The sequence below is a fragment of the Choloepus didactylus genome, chromosome 16 (assembly GCF_015220235.1).
Source record: "Choloepus didactylus isolate mChoDid1 chromosome 16, mChoDid1.pri, whole genome shotgun sequence".
NCBI lineage: Eukaryota > Metazoa > Chordata > Mammalia > Pilosa > Megalonychidae > Choloepus > Choloepus didactylus.
In genome coordinates this window covers 63,740,388-63,764,282 of record NC_051322.1, presented here as the reverse complement: position 1 = coordinate 63,764,282, position 23,895 = coordinate 63,740,388, and the positions used below count along the sequence as shown (strand labels likewise).

Here is a 23,895-nt window from a genome sequence, read left to right as displayed (position 1 = left end):
ACAATGGGATTGGAAAAGCCATAAGGACCACACTCCACTTTGTCTAGCTTATGGATGGATGAGTAGAAAAATAGGGGAAGGAAACAAACAGACAAAGGTACCCAGTGTTCTTTTTTACTTCAATTGCTCTTTTTCACTCTAATTATTATTATTGTTATTTTTGTGTGTGTGCTAATGAAGGTGTCAGGGATTGATTTAGGTGATGAATGTACAACTATGTAATGGTACTGTAAACAATCGAAAGTACGATTCGTTTTGTATGACTGCGTGGTATGTGAATATATCTCAATAAAATGAAGATTAAAAAAAAAAAAAAAAAAAAGGTAAGCTCAACCAAATAGTCCCTGCAGTCTTCAACGTACAAAATTGTTCCAGTAACAAGAAGGTATGAAAGGTTGTAAAACTCAGATTAGTGAGTCTGAAAGGAGGGAAAAAAAGATGAAAGCACAAGGTAGAGAAAAAATTAAGTGCCTAACAAGGGAAAAAAAAAAACTACCTAGGATTTATAGTGAGACAAGTCAGTTTATGAATTGAACATATTCAAAGTGCTAGATGAGTCAGATGGTAGTTTTTCTATTATATTTCGAATTGGCTAGTTCCTTACCAAAACTCTGTCTAATATATTATGTTTTTAAAGAACTGGAGAAACATTTTTAAAAGAGCAATTAAAATCATGCATACACACACAACATACACACACGGGAAAGTTGTCCCAGAAGCAAAGTGTGACTACCTCTACCTGATAAACTAAACGTATTTCTATAAGGCAAAAAAGAGGAAAGATTCTGGATGGGGACTTTTCTAGGAATCTGCAGCTTCTCCCTTTTATAATACGAGGGTACAGGGCTTCAAATGAGGAAGAAGTGCATTTCCTTGATTAGCCTTTGCCACTTTCTTGTTTATTATTAATTAGCTGTGTAAATACCTATAAACACATATATGCACAATTATAAGACAAATGGTCAGTAAAAGGATAATGTATCCCAACTACCTGTTAAGAAATCAGGAATATTATGAGGTCCATTTTGTAAAAGTCCATTTTTTCTTGGGGTAAGATCAGGTTACTTTAGAAAGATGTACAGAGTAGCCCAAGATGTGTAAAAATAAAACTGAAAAAAAAAAAAAAAAAATGGTATGGTGCCAGGCACTGTGTAAGTACTAGATTCCAATACAGTTGAGATGTGGGATCAGTCTCCTGGGGAGATCTACACATAATCATCTGCAGCAAGGCAGTGTCCTGAGAGCTCAGGGGCAGCCTTGAACACCCAGGAAGTTTTCACAGGAGAGGCGAGAGCACTCCTGAAATTTATAGGATGACTAGGAGTTGGCCAGGTGACGACAGAGGAAGGTAGTACTTACAGGCAAAGAGAATAGCATGTTTCGAGTCCAGGGAAGCAGGAAAATCCATGTTTGGGAAAGGAACAAAAGGCGTATAGAGAGAGACCAGAAAGAAACAGAAGATAAAGGGCTCAGCTGTAAAGGTTTTTATGGTCCCAACAAGGAGTTTGGACTTTATCTTTTAGGAAGTGAGGAGACATTGAAGATCTTTAATCCAGTGAGTGGAATGGCCAAGTTTGTCTCTTCAAAAGATAATTCACAAAGGAGTGTAGGGAATAAACTGGAGAAAGTGCAGATTGGAGGCAGAGAATCCAGTGGTTATTACGGAAGGTCGGTCAAGACCAAGGCAATCAGTGGAATGAGGAGGAAGGAGATAGGGTTCATGGATTCGATGACTATTTTTTTTTCATTCAGTTTTATTGAGATGTATTCACATACCCTACAATCATCCACAGTGTACAACCAGTTGTTTACAGTACTATCATATAGTTGTGCATTCATCACCACAACAATTTTTGAACATTTTCATTATTCCAAAAAAATTAAAATAAGAATAAAAATACAAGTAAAAAAGAACACCCAGAACATCCCATCCGTCCCATTCTCCCTATTATCCTTTAATTTTTTTTTCCCATTTTTCTATTTGATAACTATTTAAACATACAGCTGAGGGAGAGGAATGTGGAATTACAGATTGGCTATTGCCAATTTCCTTCATTTTGAAGGTCAGAATTAAATGTAAGGGGCTTACATTAAGCAAGAGAGAGCTGGGTTAAGATATTAGCAAATAACCCATTGCAAGATGGAGATGGTGGCCATCTGCTGGTGAGGATTCCCCAAAAAGGTCATCTCTGACAATTTCTCTGTCCCGGGAGGTTGTTCTCAGCCAATTGTCTCCCCTCTGCACTGACTGAATGACTTGGCTCTGCAGACTGCCAGGAATGCGGGGTCCCTATTCACCAACAAAAATGGAACGGACAACCAGACTGTAGATTAGCTTATATATGAAACTTCCTGTGATCAGCAAGCCAGAATATTTGAACTTTCCAGATATCTTCGATTGTAGTGATTTCTTTGATTATTTGGGCTAATGGGAGCCGCACAGGGAGAGTTTGAGAGATGGTACTGCCATCATGAACTGGCTGTAAGGTCTTGGCCCCGGCATTCCCCTTCTCACAGCCTCCACTTCCCTGATCCCCAGCCTAAAAATGGGGGAGTTGTACAGAATGCTGTTAAAGTGCTTAAGTCTGCATCCCATGACAAAAGACTGAGGTCACCACCCAGATTTCCCCAGCATGGGCAGTGGGTGTCCCGAGGCCCACTTAGACCCGATGGCATGGGGGCTGATGGGGCATGAGAGGTATAACAATAATAATTAGTATTATTATAACCACTTTTCTTTATTGAGCACTTACTATGTGCAAGGCAGGCCCTGTGTTTAAACGTTGCCTTTTGCCACTCCATTTACTCCCCCAGCAGGACAAGGTGCGGTAAATGAGATTATAACCCACGTTTCACAGATGAGGAGATGGAGACTCAGAGAGATGAAGGGATTTCCTGAAAACTGCACAACAAGCAAGTGGCAGGCATTTGAGAAGCAAGGGTCCCTGCTTTTCACCACAAGGCCTTGGGGCCTCCTTGCCTGGGAGGACTGGTGGAATGTGACTTGGGGCTGTGAGGCATCCAGAACAAATCCAGGAGGGAAATATGACAGACAGAGCTGAAGAGCCCTCTGGTTGTCTGGGCTCCCCCATCCTCCCCAATCTTATTGTGACCCAAGGAGGGTATGGGGAGAGGCCCAATCTTTGACGCCTGCCTGTCTCTTTCCTCTTTCTCCCTGCACCCTACTGCACTCCCAAAACACACCCTGGACCCTCCTGCCTCAGTGTCTGTGCACATGCTGTTCCCTTGGGGAATGTGAATTCTTTCCCTTTACCTCCTACATCCTCTCTCTTAAAACCTCCTATTCACCCTGCAAAGCCCAGATCCTCAGTGTCCTTAGACTCCTGCTAGTGGCTTATTTGCTGCCTCTCCCTCTTGGAGGATCTGAGATTCAATTGTACACCTGCCCAGTGCCAGACACAAAGCAATGGAAAGTTCCTGGTGAATGGAGTTGGATTTGCCCAGTAACTGCAGGTCTCCTTTATGGAGACAAATTATATATGACACACTGTCATCCAGTAGGGTGATGAGGCACCTGACAATCAGCCAGTGTGCTTCGAACCCTGGTGGAGTGCTACTGCACACTACTGCTGTATGTAACTGCTGTTAACCCAGAAGGTGGACAACTTCATGCCTATTTTCTAGATAGGGGTTGGCAAACTACAACATGTGGGGCCATCTGCCTGTTTTTTGTAAATAAAGCATCGTTGGACATACACACATACACACACACACACAGGATATGATTAAATTGACATAGCAAGTTAAAAAAAAAAATTAGTATTTGGTAATGGTTAGAATTATTTGTTTACCCTCAAATAAATCCACCTGTACAAATCTGATAAAAGAGTCTTTCTGTATTCCACAGACCAAGGCCATTATGCAAGAACATACCTTTTCCATTTATCTCATCTCTTATGACTGACTAGAACAGCATAGCATAATTTGAGTTCATAATCCATGAAACATTCTGTATAAAAATCTTAATGTATTACTTAGCAGGTCATGAAATAAGAACTCATGTAGAAATTCAGACAATAGTCTCAATATAATTTACATATGTCTGGATTGTATTCATATGAAGCCAGGGCATTACACGTAAACAACTAAAAGGAACTGAAAGCTTAAAGGAAAGCTAAAGCAAGATATGCCAATGATGAGCCGAGTGAAGAAGAAAAGTCCAGAAATGTCTTTTATTCTTTATAAAACAAAAGAGAAGGGAAATCAAAGGCTTAACATACAAGAAAGGATTTTATTTACCCAGCAATGAACACATATTATTTGTTTTTTTCTTCAGAGTAGATTATAAAGAGTATAAAATATTATATATTAGAACAAGGGTTCATCTTTTAATTTACTGAATTTTTTCCTTAAAATATACAAAATAAATACAAGTGTAGGTGGGAGGGAGGTCGCAAGATTACATGAATTTAATTAAAAAAATCTCCATAATACCTATTCAGTCACATTGTCCAAATTTCTCATGTATCCTTCCAGATATTTTCTATGCATTTCACAAATTGAATCATAATATAGATAATGTATATATAAAAGTTACGTGCTTTTTTTACTTGATGTGGTATCTGTAGCAACTGTCTATATTAATATTCTTTTTACTGTCTGCATAAAATTCTATTTTAATGGATGGCTATAGTTTAATTATTCCTTTATTTATAGAAATTGAAGTAGTATTCCATATTTTTAGAGCTGAAATTCTTACTCTTCATCCGTGAATGGACTTTAGATGGTCTCTTAAGCCATACAAAATTATGATCAAAATTTGTATATGTGGTACAGATGAGGTGTTTTGTGGTTTTTGGGTTTTTGTTTATTTTTTATTTCTTTTTTTTTTTTTTTTGGAGATGAGTATGCTTAGCTTTCAAGAAATTATCTAAGGAATCGGTGGCCCAAAATATAAAAGAAGCTCTCCATTACAGAATTTGTAGAATTGCAATTTCAGTGAAGTTTTAGAAAATATGATTGAGTACTGTTATGGACTAGTGTTTTTCAACTTCAAAAAATCCAAACTGCCTTTTGATATACATATGCATGCATATATGTAATCACCCCTGGCATCAGCCACCTCCTTCCACTCTGAAATTCTGATAAATTTCCCTAAGGGACACATACAAAGCACCCTCCATCACACATACACACCCTCTCAATCAATTGAAAGTCATTCACAACAGCTCCCTCAACCAAAAGGATTTCACAAGACTTTATATTCAGTCATTATGATACAAAAATCAATAGCTATTTAATTTTCCAAATGTAGAATTACATTATGTACCGTTTTACTTCTGGTAAAATGCCAGGCCATATGATTCAGACAAACCTTCCCACTGAAAATAGCTATAAATACTCGAAAAAAAATATATGTATGAGTGTGTGAGTGTGTGTATTGCTTAAAAACATTGCAGGTCTAATGAGTTAGCAAGGAGCATGGAGGGCTAACCAAAACAGTGAAGATGCCTCTGGCCTGAGAGCTTTGCAGGAGCAGGTTGAATGTGAGTTTAGCTTTTGATGATTTCCCAGAGTAGGAAAAAATGGACAGATTTAAAGCCCAGAGCCTGTCCAAGGGGAAGTCTAAGAGGAGAACCCTATCCCATAAAACTAGTGCCCCAAAAGATTATACCCTCAAGGTAAGGATGAACCAGAAGGTAGCAAGTGCCATATGATCCATTGCCCACCCCCTACCCTGACTACAAAAAACAGCCACAACAACTTGTCTTGGTGCTAAGGTTGGAGGAGTTGAAACCAAACACAACCTTCATTCACATCATCAGCCCAAATTCACATCACCTGAGTGGTTTGAAGGCCCTCAAGCTATGAATAGTATTCCAAATTATAATCCCCTACAGAAAAAGTAATATTTTTCTGGGCTGCAAATAACTTTCCAAAGTAATTTCCCAAGGAAAGTTTTCTGCTCAATGTCAAAAGTAACCAAGCACACAAATGCCAATCAAAACCACAAGATATCACTTCGCACAAATCAGGATGGCTATTATTAAAGCAATGGGAAATAAGTGCTCGTGCGGATGTGGAAAAATTGGAACCCCCATGCATTGCTGGTGGGATTATAAAATGGTGCAGCTTCTGGGGAAGACAGTTTGATGGTTCCTCAAAAAGTTACACATAGGCCTATCGTATGACCTGGCTGTCCTAGATATATATCCAAAAGAACTAAAAGCTGGGACTCATATACTTGTCCACCAGTGTTCCACCACTTATTCACAACAGCTAAAAGGTAGAAACAACCCAAGTGTCCATCAACAGACAAAAGGATAAACAAAATGGGGTATATCCATACAATGGAATGTTACAAGGATGAACTTTGAAAACATTATGCTAAATGAAATAAGCCAGCCACAAAGAAGACAAATATTGTATGATTCCACTTATATGAAATATAGAATCTGCAAATTCATAGAGACAGAAAGTAGATTAGAGATCGTCAGGGGCAGGGCAGAGGGAAAGGTGGAGTTATTGCTTGATGAGTATAGAGTTTCAGTTTTGGATGATGAAAAAATTTTGCATTTTAACTGTAAGTGACTTCTACAGTTAAAAATGGCTAAAATGGCCATTTTCTCTCTCTGTGTGTGTGTGTGTGTGTGTGTGTAGCCACAATTTTTTTTAAAAAAAGGAGAACCAAACACACAAGGAAACAAGGAGCTGTGAATGAGAAGAGAACGGACCCACAAAGGCTGATGTCAGATTTTTGGAATTCTTATAATACAAATATATGTGTGTAAAGAAATAAAAGACAACCTTTAGAATACCTACAAGGAAAAGGAAACTATTAAAAAATAATAATGAGGAGGAAATTTGAAAAAGAAAGAAACTTCTAGAAATTGAAATAATTGAAATTAAAAACTCAATGTACAGCTCTCTCTCCATCTCTCTCTCTTTCTCTCTCTAATCTCTCTCCCTCTCTTCCTTTCTCCCTCTCCCCTTCCCTCTTCCTCTTTACCTCTCCCTCTCTCTCTTTCTCCCTTTCTCTCCCCTCCCTCTGGGGGGAACAAACTGCCTGCTGTGAATAGCACTGTGCAAAGGTTCAGAGGTCCAGAATTGTCTCCAGCCATCAGCCAGCTCAGACCTGAGGCTGGCCAACAGCCCCAACAAAAATAATTACAAGTCAGACTTTATATGTGTGAGGCGTTTCCTGGAGCTCTGCAAAGCCATAAAAGCCAAGATATTTTCTTTCATTTCTTCTACTGGTATGGCCATCCTGATGAAGGAAAAAAGGCCAAGAATGGAGTATTTGTTTGGATTACTGAAAAGCGTCATCAGAAAACAACCATAAAATGAATGATAAGGTTCTACATTACAGTAGAATGCATATACTTAATTTCCTGGCATACGTAATCTCACTAAATAACATAAGAATCTTAAATAGCAAATATACATTAACCATATGTTAAATAAAATAGGACAGTCTGGAGGGGGAGCAGAATGTATAGATTTAACAGCAAGATAGAGCTGAGAAGAGAATTAAACCACTCTAAGGCAGGGCAAAAATGATTACCAAAATTTCAGCAAAGGGTGACAAAGATATGAAAAATATCAGAGATGTTACGATACATGAAAGATAGAATGAAAAAATCAAACGTGACTAAATCAGAGTTTTTAAAAGGGAGTAGAGCTAAAATGAGATAGTCTGTTTCAAAGGGGGTAAAAGACAGACAACAATTCATATATTCAGAAAGCTCAACAAATCTGAGACAGAGAAGAGAAGAGAAAAGAAGAGAAAATCATTCTAAGACTACAGATCATTTAAGTGATCTTAAATGGAGCTGGAGGAAGAAAGATTAGCTTCAGAGAACAAAGAGATGGACAGCAATAAAAGTTAGAAGACAGTACCTTCAGTGTACTAAAAGAAAATAACTTCCAATATACATGGTTTTATCCAGTGAAGATATTTTTCAAGAATAAAGGCAAAATTAAAAAAAAAAAAAAAACTTACAAACACTGAGAGAATAAGACAAGCACTGAGGGAATTGCAGACTATGTATTTTAGGTAGAAGAAAAGTGATCCTTGGTGGAAGATCTGCAATGAGAAAGAACAAAGAGTATAATTGTGAATACATGGGTAATGCTAAGTAGGCATTAATAGCATAAAAAAAAAGATAAAGTCTTGTGATTTTTTTAAAAAGATAGAATTAAAGATACCTAACAGCAGTAGCAAAAATCAGGAGGGGGTGAATGTAGTTACAGTGTTTTAAGTACCTTGTATTTTCTAAGAAGTTGAGGGTATTGATTCAGATATTAACAAGTTAAGACGTAGGTTATAATTTCTAGACTCACCACTAAAATGAAAGAAAAGGAGTGAATAACTGCCCAACTAGTAGAGGGATAATTATGCTTAAGGAAATTGACATACTCATTTGAAATATATAATTTAAAATAATGTAATTGCAAGCTAATAAAGGGAAAAGTGGAATAATAAGTTATTGGTAAATTCAAAAGAAAGCAAGGAAGAGGGAAAAAGAAAATCATTAAAACAGATGTTTGTCAAATCAGAAACAAATAGTAAAATGGTAGTTATAAATTCAGATATAACACTAAATTACATTAAATATAAATTGATTAAATACTCCAATCAAAAGGTTAAAACTATCAGTCTGGATTTTAAAAAATCCAACAACTTTATGATGTTTACAAGAGATATCCTTTAAAAAAGGACAAAGGATGGAAGCAAAAGAAAAAAAATTTACTGTGTGTATAAGTCAGAATAAATAGCTTATGCTGCAGTAATAGCATTAAAGTTCTGGTAACTTAAAACAACAAAAATTTATTTTTTTGCTCACACCACACATCCATTGAAGTTCAGTTCTGCACCTCATCCTCACATCAGCATCCAGACTGTAAGCATTAGAAAGTGTTCTGGTTGCTATCGCTGCATAACAAATTGCCCTAAAACTTAGCAACTTAACACAACCATTTTATTTTGCTCATGATTTTGTGGGTCAGAATTTTGAGATGGACTGAGCTGGGCAGACACTGGCTGCAGGCTCAGCTGTGCTTGACATCCAAGATGGTGCACCAGATGACAGCCAGGAGACGCTGGCTGTCATCCAGGACTCGGTTGGGGCTCTCCACCTAAGACTGGCAGCTTTTTTTTTTCTTTCCTCAAAAGATCATGTAATTCTTCCAGAATTAAATTTTTAACATCTTTGAGATGTAGTTCACAAACAATTCAGTGTTTTTAATATTTTCACAGAGTTGTGCAACCATTACCACCATCTGAGTTTAGAACATTTTCATCACTACAATTAGCACTTCCCATTCCCCACCCCCAAACCTAGACCACCACAAACCTACTTTCCGTCTCCCAGAATTAAGATTTATGCTTTTGGTTTGACCACCTGAAAGCAAGCCATTGGCTATCGTGAATGCTGGAAGTTGCCCAAAATCTAGTCTCCTGAAAATAATTTGTTCAACTGAGGCTATGATTGTTTTCTGTTTAAAGGCGTTGGTGAGCAGTGCCACCTTGCTGAGCTTTACACACTGAGCAGTTCCACTGCAATGCACTCTGCCTAAAATGGTTTCTCCTTGCTACGGTTACCACTCACCCCACACACAACCTCTAATGGGCTGTGATGACAGAAAATGCCAACACAACTCTAAGCAGGCCTTGGCCACCAAAACAAATAGGTGGAATGTGTCCATTCTTTACATTATCTTCTGAATAAGTGTAGAATTCGGCAGTCATAAAATCCTTAGGATTATAATGGCTAGAGGTGGATTCCCATAAAAGGGGAATAAAGCCTGCTTGGGGGAGAGAAATGAAACCCCATCTCCTTAGGGAGAAGGTGGGTCCAAATCACCAGCCCAGAACTCCCAGGAGGCAGAAGGCAGGGAGACTGTAAGAGGCAGGCATTCTAGGAAAGATTCAAGGACTCATGGCTTTTGTCTTTCTCTTTTGCATATTCTGCCTGTGGTAGGCAGACTTCGCCCTCTGGAAGCAGCTGTGGGAGACTATTATTTTGTCTCCTAGGACTGGTAGGAGGAGCTTTCTTTGACAGCTGTGTGGTCTTCTCAGAGTTTCGTTTCTTTTGTTATGGGTGCATATGGCTGTAAATCAGCTGTAGTATATGATCAACCCTTTCCTTTATTTAAACAAAATTTCATTTAACGGGGGATTGTATCGTCATCTGCCGGTTTCCCTTTATCATGACTTCTGGAGACATCTTAAATTGTAACAAAGCAAACTATTTATGTAGGGAAACGAAATAGGTGAGTCTTACAGTCTCTGGGAATCGGATGGTTAAGTAGGAGCGTTACAAAGTGCAGTCCGGCTCAGAGAAAATGACACTGCAGAAACTGGACGGCCAGCCATGCCAAGCTGTTTACTTTAAATTCCAGAGAATCGCCCAGCCCTGTTGGTTTCCTGGAATGCTTTTACTCAGTCGTCATGTGGTAACTCAGGAAAAACCCTGCAGCCTCCGCGGGGCAGCCGGAATCACACCTCATCTGCCACCAGGGCACAGGCACCCAGACGGTGACCCGGCGGCCCGGGGACAGCGGCAGAGCGCGGAGGTGGGCGCCACGTCGCGGCCCCGCGCTCACTGCTCGCGGCCACCCGCGGAGGCGCCCCCAGCCGCCACCGCACAGATCCCAGGTCCGACGGGGCTGTTGATGCCGTGCAAAAGGCCGAGCGGAGGCGACCGGGCAAAGTCCGGCTTCCCCCGCGCGCCGGCGTTTTATTAATCTCATCTCCAATGCTGTCACTCATGCAGAAAAGTCCCAAATGCGCCTTCCTTCCGCTGCTGGAGCGGTGGAATGTGGCGCGATCTGGCCTGGCTGGCGGAGGGAGGGGAAACACAGACCCAGCCAACGGGTGGGAGGAAGGAGGAGTGAGGGGCGCTGTCAGCCCCCGGCCCAGATCTCCCCGTCGCGGGGTGGGGACCCACGCTGCCGCCAAGAGGTCCATGCGCCTGCCTTTTACAGGGGACTTGTCCTTTTCAGAGAGCATTAGGCCCTGAAGAACCTCAGAGGAGGAGGATGTTAACAAATGTGGGTTTAAGTCCAAAACTTTTGAGCTGCGACTGGAAGGGATGACCTCACTCATGTTTTCAAAAGTGAGTGTATTTGCAATTAGTCAGTTGAGGCTTGCCTCAGGCAGCACTGGGGCTGGGAAAAGATTCACGAGCCCCAGGCGGAGGCAGGTGTGCGTGACTGTGCAGGGCCCGGGAGCCAAGATCTTGCTTGTCATTAGCCTCTTGATCCAGGGAACTGGCAGTGTGAACAGGGCAGGGACCTAGAAGGGATGTGGGGACCACCCCAGAGCTGAATTCCCCCTGCAGATGCCAGCTTTGGAAGGATGACCTGGCCCATGATTCCCAGATTCCAAGACAAGAGTCTGGGAATCTTGAGTCTTTAATTGTAAATTCAATAAGAACACTCACGACCCAGTGTACACACACGTGCTACACACCTACATCGGAGGTGCCCTTCATTCTTGAAGCACCTGCCCAGGTGGCCCTCTTAAGGCAAGCCTGAGTGTGCATAAGAATCACCTGTAGGGCTTGTTAAGCCCCAAATTGCTGGGCCCCACCCCCTGAGTCTGATTTGGGAGGGTTGCAGTGGGGTCAAGGATTTGCACCACAAGTTTCCACGTGGCGATGACAATGCTGGTTGGGAGACCACCATTTGAGAGTCACTATTTCAACCAATGGAAGCTTTAACTTTGCCTCTTACTTTATTTCACTGATTTAAGTGAGATAGCAGTCATTCTCAAGGATTTTATCTTTACCACCTGTGGCGGTTTGGCGCTGCATGTACCCCACAAAAACATGTTCTTAAACTTAATCCCTTCCTGTGGTATGAACCCATTGTGAGTAGGACTTTTTAAGGTTAACTTTAGTTTCGGTGTGGCCCACCTCAATCAGGAGGGGTCTTAAACCTCTACTGGGGTCCTTTATAAGTGGAATGAACTTCATACAGAGGGGAGAGAAAGCCACAGGAAGCAAGAAGCTAAAAGTCAATGGAACCCAGCAGAAAACAGGCCAGGAGAGGCTGCCATGTGCACTGCCAGGTGACAGAGGAGCCCGGGACCAAGGAGCACAGTACCGAGCCCCAGAACCCCAGTCTTGATTTGGACCTTCTCTTAGCCCCCCAACCATGAGCTAATAAATTCCCATTGTTCAAGCCAGCCTATTGCATGGCTGCCAACCCATAGCACCCAAGGAAAACTAAAACACCAGCTGTATTAGTTTCCCATTGCTGCTGTAACAATTGACTACAAATGTAGTGGCTTAACACAACATATCATCTTATAGGACTGAAGGCCAGAAATGGATCAACAGAGCTGAGTTCCTCTATGGAGGCTCTAGGGAAGAAGCTGTTTCCTTGTCTTTTCCAACTCCTAGAAGCTACTTAGGCTACCTTCAGACAGATGGGAGAGAAAGCCGCCTTCCTCCGTCTCCAATACAAGTGGCACAGCATCTTCTAATTCTCCCTCCTCCTCCCTTTCTCTGACTTCCTTTTCTACCATCACATCTCCTCTGATGCAGACCCTACTGCCTCTCTCTTTGTGATTACATTGGGCCCAGCTGGATAATCCAAAATAATCTTTCCGAATTAAGAGCCTTATTTCACTCACCTCTGCTAAGTCCCATGTAAGGTAACATATTCATAGATTTTGGATATTAGGTCCTGGGCCATTTAAGGGGCCATTATTCTATCTACCCCACCACTCATCCTGGAAACTCCAGCAGGTGTTTACCCCTTATCTTATCCCATATCACCCTTCCCACAAAAGGAAACCCAAAACAGTATCAGGATTCGCAGGATGCTAAATCAGAATGGTAAAGTTACGTGCCTCCTTTCTAATGCTTTTCCTGGTAATTAAGCTGTACTGCACATTGAGGTGGGTAGGAACGTCAATGTGGGTGCAAAACGACTTACAAGGAGGGGCCAAAGTGGCCAGGGGAAGAGGGGATGGGGTTCATGACGTGCTCCCCACAGCTTTCTGGACTTGCTCTGCCTTCACTGCCCCTTCTCAGCACTCACTCCGGCTCTGCCACCAGGACCCCTTCTAAACCTGCCAGCCAGTCCACTTGTGAAAGACATGAAAGGAGAAATTATATCAAAAGGCTTTTCTGCCTTTTGAGATTTCTGGTTGTTCAGAACTTTTCTGACCTGAATTCCCAACCTCAAAGCTGAGAAATTTTCTCTTGGCGGGCTAGGACCCTGGGAGATTAAAAAAAGATCACTCCCACTCTCTCCCTGATTAACGGATGGGCTGGGTCACAATTAGGGCCAGTGGGGGGACGGTGGAGCTGAGATGTGGATGTTAAGAGTGTGAGCGTGTGCACTGCCTTAGGTTAGGGATGGGAGGAAGGCAGGGAAGGTCAAAGAAGCTTTGTTCTCAGCAAAGTCTCAGTCTTAGTCTGTGCAAGCAAATAGCAATTAAGCTCCTACCCCCACCCCCCTCCCCAGAGCCTGTGCCCTGTGCAGAAAGTTTTTTTCTTTCATACATAATTCACAGCTAGACACAGAAATTCCACAAAGTCAATACACACCCTTGACACAGAGGAAATAAAAAGCAGACAGTGAGTGTTTGCATTTGATGTGTTTTGAAAGGGCTGTGTGATAGAAAATGATTTCATTCTCAAGGCATGGCTCTGATAGTGAAGTCAAACAGCCCCAGAAGTTGAAACAAACCAAACAGCCTTATCTCATTCTTGATTCATGGGATCCTTTCTCTTCAAAGCCCTTTAGAGGCAGGAGACTGAATCGTGATTGTTAGAGTAAGTTGCAAAGCCCTTCCTTGAACCTGTTTCTTCCTGGATCCTCTGACATTTTCGCTTGACAAGTCTTTGGCTACTCTCTGGTCAAACTCACTACACAGCGTAGATTTAAAAGGAAGAAAAAGTGCTGCTGGAAGACAGTCATGTAATAGAAAAACCCAGGTGTTGGGGTCAGGCTAACCTAGGTTTAAATCCCTCTCTGCCGCTGTCTCTAGTTTGGGGGCAATGTTCTTTTTATTCCCAGGCAACATATCACCTCAAAACCCAGTGCCTTAAAACAACAGCAAGTCATTTTATTATTTCTGTTTCTATGAGTCAGCAATGTGGGAGGAGCCTCAGCTGGATTGTTCTGGCTCAGGATCTCCCCTGAGATTGAGGGACCAGCTGAGGGCTCTCCAAGGGGTCTCAAAGGTTCTTCATATAGGGTCTTTCCCAAATGGGCTTCCTACAATGCAGTGGCCTCAGGACATTGGGACTGCTTACACGTAGCTCAGGGCTCCAAGCAGGCAGCTGTCCCAGCCATAAGGTAGAAGTTCCATCATCATCTTTCATCAGGACCTTGGAGGTTCAGTGCTATCACTTCCTTCCTACTGTCTTGTTTACACACAAATCACAAACCTCCCCCGATTCAAGGGCAGGGGAATTAGACTCCACTCTTGATGGGGAGTGGCTAAATTATAGGGTCTGCAAACTGTAGTCATCAGAGCAGTTGTGGCTCATGGTTGGAACACAGTCGTGCCTTTGGGTACATATTGTATGTGGCTGCTTTGCTACAACAGAGCTTAGTCGTTGGGACAGAGACTGCATGACCGACAAAGCAAAAAATACTCGATGGTCTTTACAGAAGTTCGCCAACCCCTGTTCTAGGGGATCAGGTGGGATAGAAGATATTGCTGCAGCCACCTTTGGGAAATGCAGCCAGCCTGCCATGGGCAGGCTACCGACCTCTGAACTTTACCTCAGTCTCCAAATCTGTAAAATGGAAAAATGATCACATGTATAAAGCACTTAGCACAATTTCCGGAACTTACAGTTCTGAGTGCCACAGAGAGGTCTTTGCTGCCGCTATAGGTCTATTAGCAACATCTGAAATTCCCAAATTTAGATACTCCTTGGAATCGAGGCACACTTTTACAGAGGCCCCCATTTAAAATACATATTATTACTCTTGAGGGAAGAAATGTTTGCAAGAATTCTTTTAAAAATATACTCCCTTCTCAGACTAGCTAGATTTTACCTATCGAAGAGCAGGCTTCTAAGAAAATGGGAAAGAGATCAGGTCCATTTTGATTGGAGCAAGTGGCGAAAAGCAGGGTGGCAGTGGATCTCAGGTTGCCTACAGAGAGACATACAAAGAAAATTTACCTGCTTCACAATTGTGCTCAGGGCTGACTCTGCCTCAGACAAGGCAAACAAAAATATTTTCTTGGCCTCCCCTCCTTTTTCCTTTCTGCCCAGACTTGCTATCCCTGCTCCAACCCCCTCCTGGCTGCCAAGTTCTCCCCTGGATTTTTTCTCCCCTCGCCTGATGCTTCCAATGCCAACCCTCCAGCAACTCCCTGAGAAATTATCTGCTTATGATCCAGCTTTCCTCCCTGCTGGAAATTCAAACAGGCTCATACCAGAGCCTATTTCTTAGCATTCACCTGACCTCTTCTTTAGAAGCCAACTGGATTCAAGAAAATAGAGCCCCTAGCTGGCACTTACTGTGGCAATGGTACACATGCCAATCCCAGCTTTTCTACTCCTTTACCCAAACACCTGCTCCATTATCAACTCCACTTCCACATCTTTAAAAAAATTATTTTGTCTCCACTCTCCCTTTAAACACCTTTAAAATCTACTGAGCTTCTCCCCTAATCTGTGTTGGAAGAATAGTTGCTTTTTAATGTAGCTTTTTGCCACTGTGTTATTTTTATATCAAATAGTCTGAGTGTGCTGGGAACGGTTGGGAGGGAAGTGTGCAATTTAATGATTAGAGGCCATTCCTTTCAGCCCCTATTAATTTTTACAGCATTTTCCCCTTCCTATTTAGCCTAAATTGCAATTATAGGCAAATTTTACAAAACATTTTGTAGTATCCCAGAGACCCCAACTCAATATCATCTAAAGGCAAACTCAAATTTATTCTGCTCCAAGAAGAACTGTGGTTTGGAAAAATGACTCAGCTAGCTCCAAAAAAGTAACAACTATTACTACAGCTGCTGCTTCACTGATAGCTAACTTGAACAACACTTCACAGTTTCCAAAGACCTTTCACTCAAGCTTCTTCTTTAATCTTCAATACCATATTGTAGCTATTATCCTATTCTACAGATTTTTATAAAAAGAAGCAGAAACTAGTTAAGTGCACTGTCCTACATTATAGACCTACCAATTTATAGACCTGGAATCCCAGGATTTCTTGACTCATCCAATCATTCATTCATTCAGAAAATATTTATTGGGCACTCACTTCCTAAGTGTGTTAGGCACTGGGTCTATTCAGCCAATGCTGTTTCCCTAACTCCTTTCTCCAAAATGCCAACCATTTTCCTTCAGAAAGGTTTTGTTCATTTTTTTTATCCAATACCATTTATAAAATGAGCTCTAGCAACATCTCTCTTAAACTCACACTTTTTTTTCCACACTATACCTCCTAATCTAATCCCTTTATGTTAGCAAGAGACAATGGACTAAAATTACAAACATTGAGATATATTTAGTAGAAAGTTGTGGTTTTTTTGTCATATTTTTATCTCAGGTAAACATCTAAAGAATACTGAAAATAAGAATGTGTATGAAATGGTTGATGCTTCAGAACTACTTTTATGACTATGAATTAAAAGTCTTATAAAATCAGAATTTTGCTTGTCTATACCACAGGAGCACCACTAGTGAATATACTGGACCAGGGAGCTGTAGCCTGAGATTCAACTCATTTCGTCAAGGATAGGTCAATCACCTACCACCTACCTGACACTAGACAATTAAGACATCTGGTTGCCATGGAGATGGGATGGCATAATCTGGCCAGCATCATGTAGATGTTCTCAGGCTTCTTCTAGAAGACCATGGGTGCACCTGGCTTAGTAGCTGCTAAGGTTTCCTTATGGAATTGTTGGGTCTGCTCTTGTCATTGTTACTCTATACTATTTATTGAGCATTTACTATGCATCGGGGAATATGCTGAGCATTTCCCATGTACTACTTCATTTCATCCTCCCAACAACTCTATAAGGAAAGCATCATTATCCCCATTTTACAGAGGGGGAAAAATCTGATGTTTAAAGAGATTAAGCAACCATCTATAGTTAACATATGTTTCAATCAAGGTCTGTCTCTAAAATTCATATTCTTAAACACCATGCAACACTGTCTCGGGCATAGAAGGCAAAGCAAAGTTAACATTGATAGATTTTTAATATTTCAAATGGATAATTTTGGGGCTAGTATCATACCTCATGACAGTAAGTTAGGGGGATCTAGTTGACAGACCCCCTGGGGAGCTTGGAAAGGGTCTGTGATTTGAAGTTCTCAAGGACTTGAACTTAGGCAGGGAGAGCTGGTCGGTGTTACAGTCTGACCTCCACCCTTCTGTGGTCATCAGTGTTGACTGTGAAGCCAAAGGGAAACATGCTTGCAAGGTTTTTGTTTTGTCTTTTCTGAACTGAAGAGTGATAAAGAGGGTTTGAAAGAAAGTTGAGACCACTGATAGGGATCCAAGCTGTAAGACAATGGAAGTTCATTAGTTTGTAGGAATTTCTGAATTTTCCAAGGAACAGTAAGGCAGAGATTGGAGCCAGTCATGCTGTGCGATTTAAAATACGGGGTGGGGAGTGGATGTTAGTTACAAAGCCAGGGGGAGTGGCTTTGAAAAGACTCCATGGGGCCACAATCACAGAGTTGGGGGGTAGGTGGGGGGCGGGAGCAAAGGCTGTTAAACAGGAATGCAGGGAAGCTGGAGACAACAGCAGTTCAGGACCCTGAAGGCTGGATGGGTGCAGTGGCACAAAACCATACAGGACTGAGATGCAGAGCAGAATGAATCAGCCACACTCCCCACCTCAGGAAATGCTTTTCATTCCAAAAGATGAAACATATTCATTCGTAGTCCACTTTCTCTATGCATCTCCTCATGCAGGTAGGAAGGTGTTAGACTGCGCTAAGAGTCTAAGGTCAAGGAAGGCCTCTCTAAGGAGATGATCAGAGTGAAAAGGTGAATTTTACATTTAACACTAGGGAAGGGCTCCTTAGAATATGTGCTCATACACACAACATTTGTACAGGACTCAATGCTGTAGAAACCCAAGCAAATTAAAAAGTATATAATTATCCCCCTTGTGTCAAGTCCCCACTAGGAATTTTCAATATTGCTTTTGTAATATTTGAGTTCTGTTGTATCACATACTGTAGGAAGGAAAGGAAAAAAGGAGCGTGCCTCCTGTATGTCAGACGATTAGTAATTGACACACTGTCCCAGCTCACACTGTACTGACTTCTTCATTGATCTCATTACACTGTGAGATCGATGTCATTATCCCAATGCAATAGACGAGGAAACTGGGGATGAGAGTTTCACAGTCTAGGATCATGTAGCTTGTTCTTGTACTTGGCAGGTCAGGATTTGAACCTGGGTCTAGTTGCCTCTGAAGGAGGTGGCCCACCAAGACTTGAGACTCTCTTTGTAATAGAGTAATTTTGGTTTGGTGATATCTTACAATTGAATTTGCCATAGAGAATAATTAATTGATTAACTAGAGTAAACTTAATAAACCAAGACTTACTTTATCACTGCTTTTCCACTGCTCTCAACCGAGAGCATTATTATAGGACTATAATAAGCAAAATGTGATGAGTTCTATAATAAAGATACGTAGGAAGTGCTAATGGAACACAAATGAAGTGAAGGATCAAGCAAGGAAGGACACTCAGCTGATATAGTCATCATTTAAGTACCAAGTCACTGCACCAAACAAGTAAAGAAATTAAAAAAAAATTTTTTTAAATCTTAGATGGTAATGACATTTATTTTCTCAAATAATAATAAGTCCAGAGGCAGGGTAGGCAGCGACTGTATCAAAGCTAGGTTCTTTCCATCTTTCCACTCGGCCATCTGCAACATGGGATTGTCTTCTCAGGCCAAGGCCCCTTGTTGTCTCCAGAGAGCAGCCACAGTTCCAGAGGAAGAAAAAGGATGTCCCTGACTTGTTCCCTTTTGAATGGCAGGGTGAACCTTCCTTGGAGCATTCCCATCAGACTCCCCCTTCTCCTCTTTATACCTTGTAGACCAATAAAGGGACAGCCTCTAGGTCAGGGGATACTCAGCCTTCCCTAAACATCACAGCTGGTTGGGCCAGGTCGACAACTGGGGTCCTGCTAGCAAGGAAGATGGGGAGGGTGGTTATTAGAAAGCCAACAATGACTGCCCTGTGCATAACCCCAAGCAAAAGTGTAGCATGTTCTGGAAATAAGCAGTTCAGTGTGAAAGTGTCAGGGGAGGCTAATTGAATACATTGCAGCCAGGTTGTAAAGGATTATACACGGACTTTTGGCCATGTCCTACAGGTCAGTCTTTCTTAAGCTTTTAAAGACAGTGAAATACCAAACAGTGTTCTGAGTCTTTCATTATTCCATTTTTAATGTGATAAGCATATAAGCCTTTCCTTCAAAAACAAATTGTCAAGAGAAGGGAAAAAACACAAATACTGCAACATATATAATAAAAATAAAATTATAGAATTTATTCATGTCATAACAGTGAAGAAATAATAGTGTAACTATTTTTGTTCTGACAGTTGTACCTTTTTTAGGATTACAAAATAATGTACGTTCACTTTTTTTTAAATTGAAAAATTCAGGACAGCCTAAAGAATGAAGTGAAGCTGTCCGTAATCCCATCACCTGAACATAACCACTTACTGTCTGAAGTTGCATCTTTGTGTGGATAGTTTTTCAGAGTCCTGGTAGTAAGTGCAGTGACTTTTTTTTCTTTCTAAAAATGCATTCGCAAGTCAATTTCTTCTTACCTTAATTTTGTTTCAAAATTTCTGTCAAAAGCAAGTTACTGGCTCGCCAGTGTAGAGGGGGAAAAATGCAGCAAAGCAGATGCATAACATGACTTATAAAGAACGACTGCAGAAGGGGCACTTCCCAAATCTGGGTTCCTCACTCGGAGCAGCCAATAGAAGTCACACCAAACCAGGCAGAGAAGGAAAAGAGGGTTTATTTACAAAGGCAGGAGGACAGGGGAAGCTTTCCCAAATCAGCCTCCCCCAAGTGTTTCTTCAACTGGTTTTTATACCCATGAGACAGAGAGAGTTAATCATTTAATTAACATGCAACAAGAATGATAGACTTACATAGATAAAGGGTTATCTATATCTGGGAGATTTGGGGCCGTCTCCCCAAAGTGATTCTTTAATTGGCTAAACCCATTAGAGACAAAGAGAGTTAATCATTTTAGTTAACTTGTAACAGGTTTGGAGAACTTCAGTAATTTAGTTATTTCCTGTTTTCTTCAGGAACTAGGTGATACCTGGGAAAAGTGCCTCCAGGAGATAAATGAAAAGACTTTATTCGTATCTGGGAGGCCTGGGGACCATAGATGAATGCTTATTCAAATCTGGGTGCAGACTTTACATTTACATACTGCTTCAGACTTTACACTTACATATTGCTCCTTTGTGAGAGTAAGAGCCTCCATTATAGCCTGCTTCCAGCTTTGAAGGTTACATTTTAAGCCTACTTTACAATTTCCTGCTTGCTTACAGTTTTAATATTATATTTAAAAAGTCAGTGTTACACAACCTACTATATTAGGAGAAAAAATAAATAGTACCACCGATGGTATTTCAGTTTGTCGACTTTCAGCTTTATAGGGCAGGTTATCAAAACCCAAACTGTATAACCTAAGTAAATAATCCAAGCCTGTCCTTGACAGTAAGGAATTCCTTAGGGTAGTTCTGAGACCAGGGAAGGATGGAGGAAGGGCTCAAAAGAACTGAGGCCAAATGTCATCTTGGTTAGTTGCAGCATTCTTCTTGAGAGTCCTTACTGATGCCTGGGGCCTTGGCACTAAAAAGCCTTTAGGATGTTCAGGCTGTCATCTTCCAGGTTTTGTCTGCTCCAAAGGATCAGAAAGAGCCAAATTCTTTAATTTTGCACTTTCACTTTTTAAAAGGAAATCCGAATGTCTCTCCTTTTAGCAAACAGCAGTGATAATGTTTTAAAAAATCTTTGGACTTGGCCAGACAGCAATCCATTATAGATTATTTTTTTTAAGTCCCCCTTTTCTTTAATTTTATGAATTCTCTTTCACACAGACTTATTAGTGGCATTATCATTTTCCTGGATAAACTTGTTTTTGTTTGCTGCTTGCTTTTTAAAATCAATAGAAAGGCCAACAATTTCCTGTCATTGAAAAGCTGTTTGACCTTGGGAAAGTTACTTAACTTCTCTGGTCCTTAAAACGAGACCGTTCAGGACCAGAGTGTTAGATCTAATCTAACACTGAGAATACTGAGTTCCACCTCTCCTTTTAAATATGAGGAATCTGAGATTCAGAAAGAGTAATAGAACAGAAGTCCAACAGCTTTCTCCACCTTTTATTATTTTGATTTTTAAGAGTACAGTACATTTGAAAATTACAGTGCATTTGAAAATCTGATTTTGAAGAGTACAGTGCATTGAAAAGTAAGTAGGTCATGCTTGAAGAGCAAATGAACAGAAGATATTGAAGTAAAAAAGAATGAAAACTAAAGCTTTGAGAAAGTGAGATGAGATACTTTATAACAACTACCCAAATTGGTTTGCAGGAAAGAAATGTGAACTGCATAAGATGTGGAACATTTGATCTCAACAACATTCACCCAACAAATATTTACCAAATACCCACTTGGTGCCAGAAAGTGTGCTAGGTAAAGGTAATTTAACTTCAAAACACAATGCCAAGATCTCATAGGGCTCAAAGTCTAGCAGGGAAGTGAGCAGATAATTATGAATGAATAACTGCTCTGTCGGGCAGAAAGTGTATTCTGCTGAGAACAAGGAGAGACATCTGGAAGGACTTCCCAGGAGTCTTCCTGAAAAAGGTGATGCCTAAGCAGATACCTGAAGGAGAAAGAGGAAGGAAGAAAATCCCGAAGAGGGGATTGCATTATGCAAAGTCCAAGAAAGAGACCCAATCTGATCCCCTGGATAACTAAAAGTTAAAGTGGTTCCAGAGGGTGGCACTTGAAAGGTGAGAAGAAACCAAGTCACTCTTAATCTCCTAACTCTAGGTGGGAGGCTCTGTTAAGGGCAGACACTGATTGTAAATTGGACAGTGACAGAATCTTTTCTGTTTCAACTCTTGCTCTAAATGTGTAAGACAATTTGGAAGCAGGGACAAGCCTAGACCCAGGGAGATCAATTAGAAAAGTATTTCTCAAAATATTTTGACAAACAAAATACCTTTTACCTGTTGCCCAGTATATATACTGACACATACATACTTTACCTATGTATGATGTACCCTAATATCTTTTATTTCAATTATTTCATTTTTTAAATGCTGAAACTGTAGGGACCCACCTGAGTTGTTCTCACGACCCATTAATAAGTCACAAGCAGTTTGAGAAATATTGAGTTAGGGAGTTGCTGATAATCCAGAGAGGATATAGTAGTCAGATCTAAGGGAGCAGAAAGGTGGATAGAATGATGTGGCATGATCCCAGAGGGATTTGAGAAGTGTAGGACCCAAAGGAATTAAAAGATAACACCTTAAGTTTTGGCCTGACTACCAGGTGGGTAAAGGGCTCATTTGCAAAGACAATTTTAATTGGAAGGTCTATTTGGAAGGTAAAGGTAATGAGCATTTGAGAAATGCACCATGTCTTTTAAACACAGATGTATCCCTTAATTTAGGGCAGATCTGAAGAAAAACCTCTTAATTCCTCCATTATATAATTTCAGAAAATGTTCAAGATTTACTAAATAGAAAGCAAAATGGTGGGGATGGGAAGGTTGGTTTGGGAGGAGGAAATCATTAATGGAGAGGAGTGGGCTCTAGCCCTGAACCTGGAATTTCTACTTGGGAAGAACAGGCAAACTGTCAGTTCCCAGGGAAACAAATAGAGCCTCCATTCCCCAAGACTCACCTACCTGGTCCTTAGTGCTTTGATTTGCTAGTCAGGCTTTTGTAAGGCCGGGAATATGTTAACTATATAGCCTTGGCTGTTCGTTCAGCAAATGCTGGCAGGAGTTAGCTTCTTTATGCACAAACTTGGCATCAACTTTAAAACTGACAATCGTTAGTACAGAAACACAACAGGCATTTCTTATGCACTTCTTAGAAAAATGGAAACACTATTAACTTTATTCTTGACACACGCTCTCTGACAGCATCTGGGCAGACTTTTTTCCTTCCTCTTTTCATAGCTTCCACAGTCCCAATCCTTCTCCTTCTAAATCTTTTATTTTACAAAACAATGGGGAGTGGTGGTTGCCTGTTGCTAGTTGAAGATTTTCAACAATAGATGTTTCTGAGCCGGGCTTATTGAAATGGTCTTGTCTGTGTCCTGGGGGAGATTGTAAATGAGATGTCAACAGGGGCTCTTTTGTGTGGATGGCATTCATCCCGAAAGAGCGGAATCTCCTTACTGAGCTAGTATTTAAAGTAGATTTGTTGCTGCTTTTGCTAAAACTTTTCATCCAACTGCCTGAGCTAACAGCAATGAATGAGTCACATGGTGTGAGTGTAACTTCCTTCCCTCTTTAGGAAAGCAATGACTCAGTCATTTGCATTTGGAAAGGAAGGCTCCTAAGAAGATTGCTTGGATTTTCATCAGCTTGAGCCTCTTTTCCAGACCATCACGTGGGTCTGAGCTGTCAGCCAGCCTGTAAACCCGGGGTGAGGGAAGTCTAGCCAGCTTGTTTTTCTTACTCCCTGGAAAACTTCTCACTGCTCTGCTCTCTTTCTTTTCCAAATCTAAGGAGAGAGACAAACACAATTTCCTGCCTTAAGCCTCCCCGCTCCCTTTTTTTTTTTTGCAAACGACAGGCATTTCAGTTTACTATAATTACCTCGGGAGCTGAGGTTTGACTAACTCCACCCTTAGAAGATAAGGCAACTGTTTAATTACCTCTCGCCAGGTGCCTGGGGGTGACAAGGCTGGCCTTT

The 23,895-nt window shown here is 41.1% G+C and overlaps 2 protein-coding genes across 15 annotated transcripts in view; one reads left to right on the top strand and one right to left on the bottom strand.

Moving 5' to 3' along the window:
* Positions 1-23,895, top strand: part of DLGAP1 (DLG associated protein 1) — a 945,880-nt gene that overhangs the window by 849,117 nt on the left and 72,868 nt on the right. The gene's annotated exons all lie outside the window — the stretch shown is intronic.
* LOC119511167 (predicted GPI-anchored protein 58) overlaps positions 1-23,895 on the bottom strand; it is a 92,253-nt gene that overhangs the window by 63,174 nt on the left and 5,184 nt on the right. The window contains exons 3-5 of one of the 5 annotated variants that reach the window (XR_005212168.1): positions 14,992-15,090; positions 7,964-8,047; positions 6,984-7,228 (exon numbers count right to left, since the gene is read on the bottom strand). The exons of 1 other annotated variant lie outside the window; for it this stretch is intronic. Coding sequence is in view for 3 of the 4 variants with exons in the window: in XM_037805648.1 (XP_037661576.1) it covers positions 15,030-15,090 (61 nt within the window). In the remaining variant the exon portion in view is untranslated. Of the gene's footprint in view, positions 1-6,983; positions 7,229-7,963; positions 8,048-14,044; positions 15,091-18,723; positions 19,113-23,895 lie in introns of those variants that run through there. 3 more of the 5 variants (XM_037805648.1, XM_037805647.1, XM_037805649.1) reach the window with 3 other exon arrangements.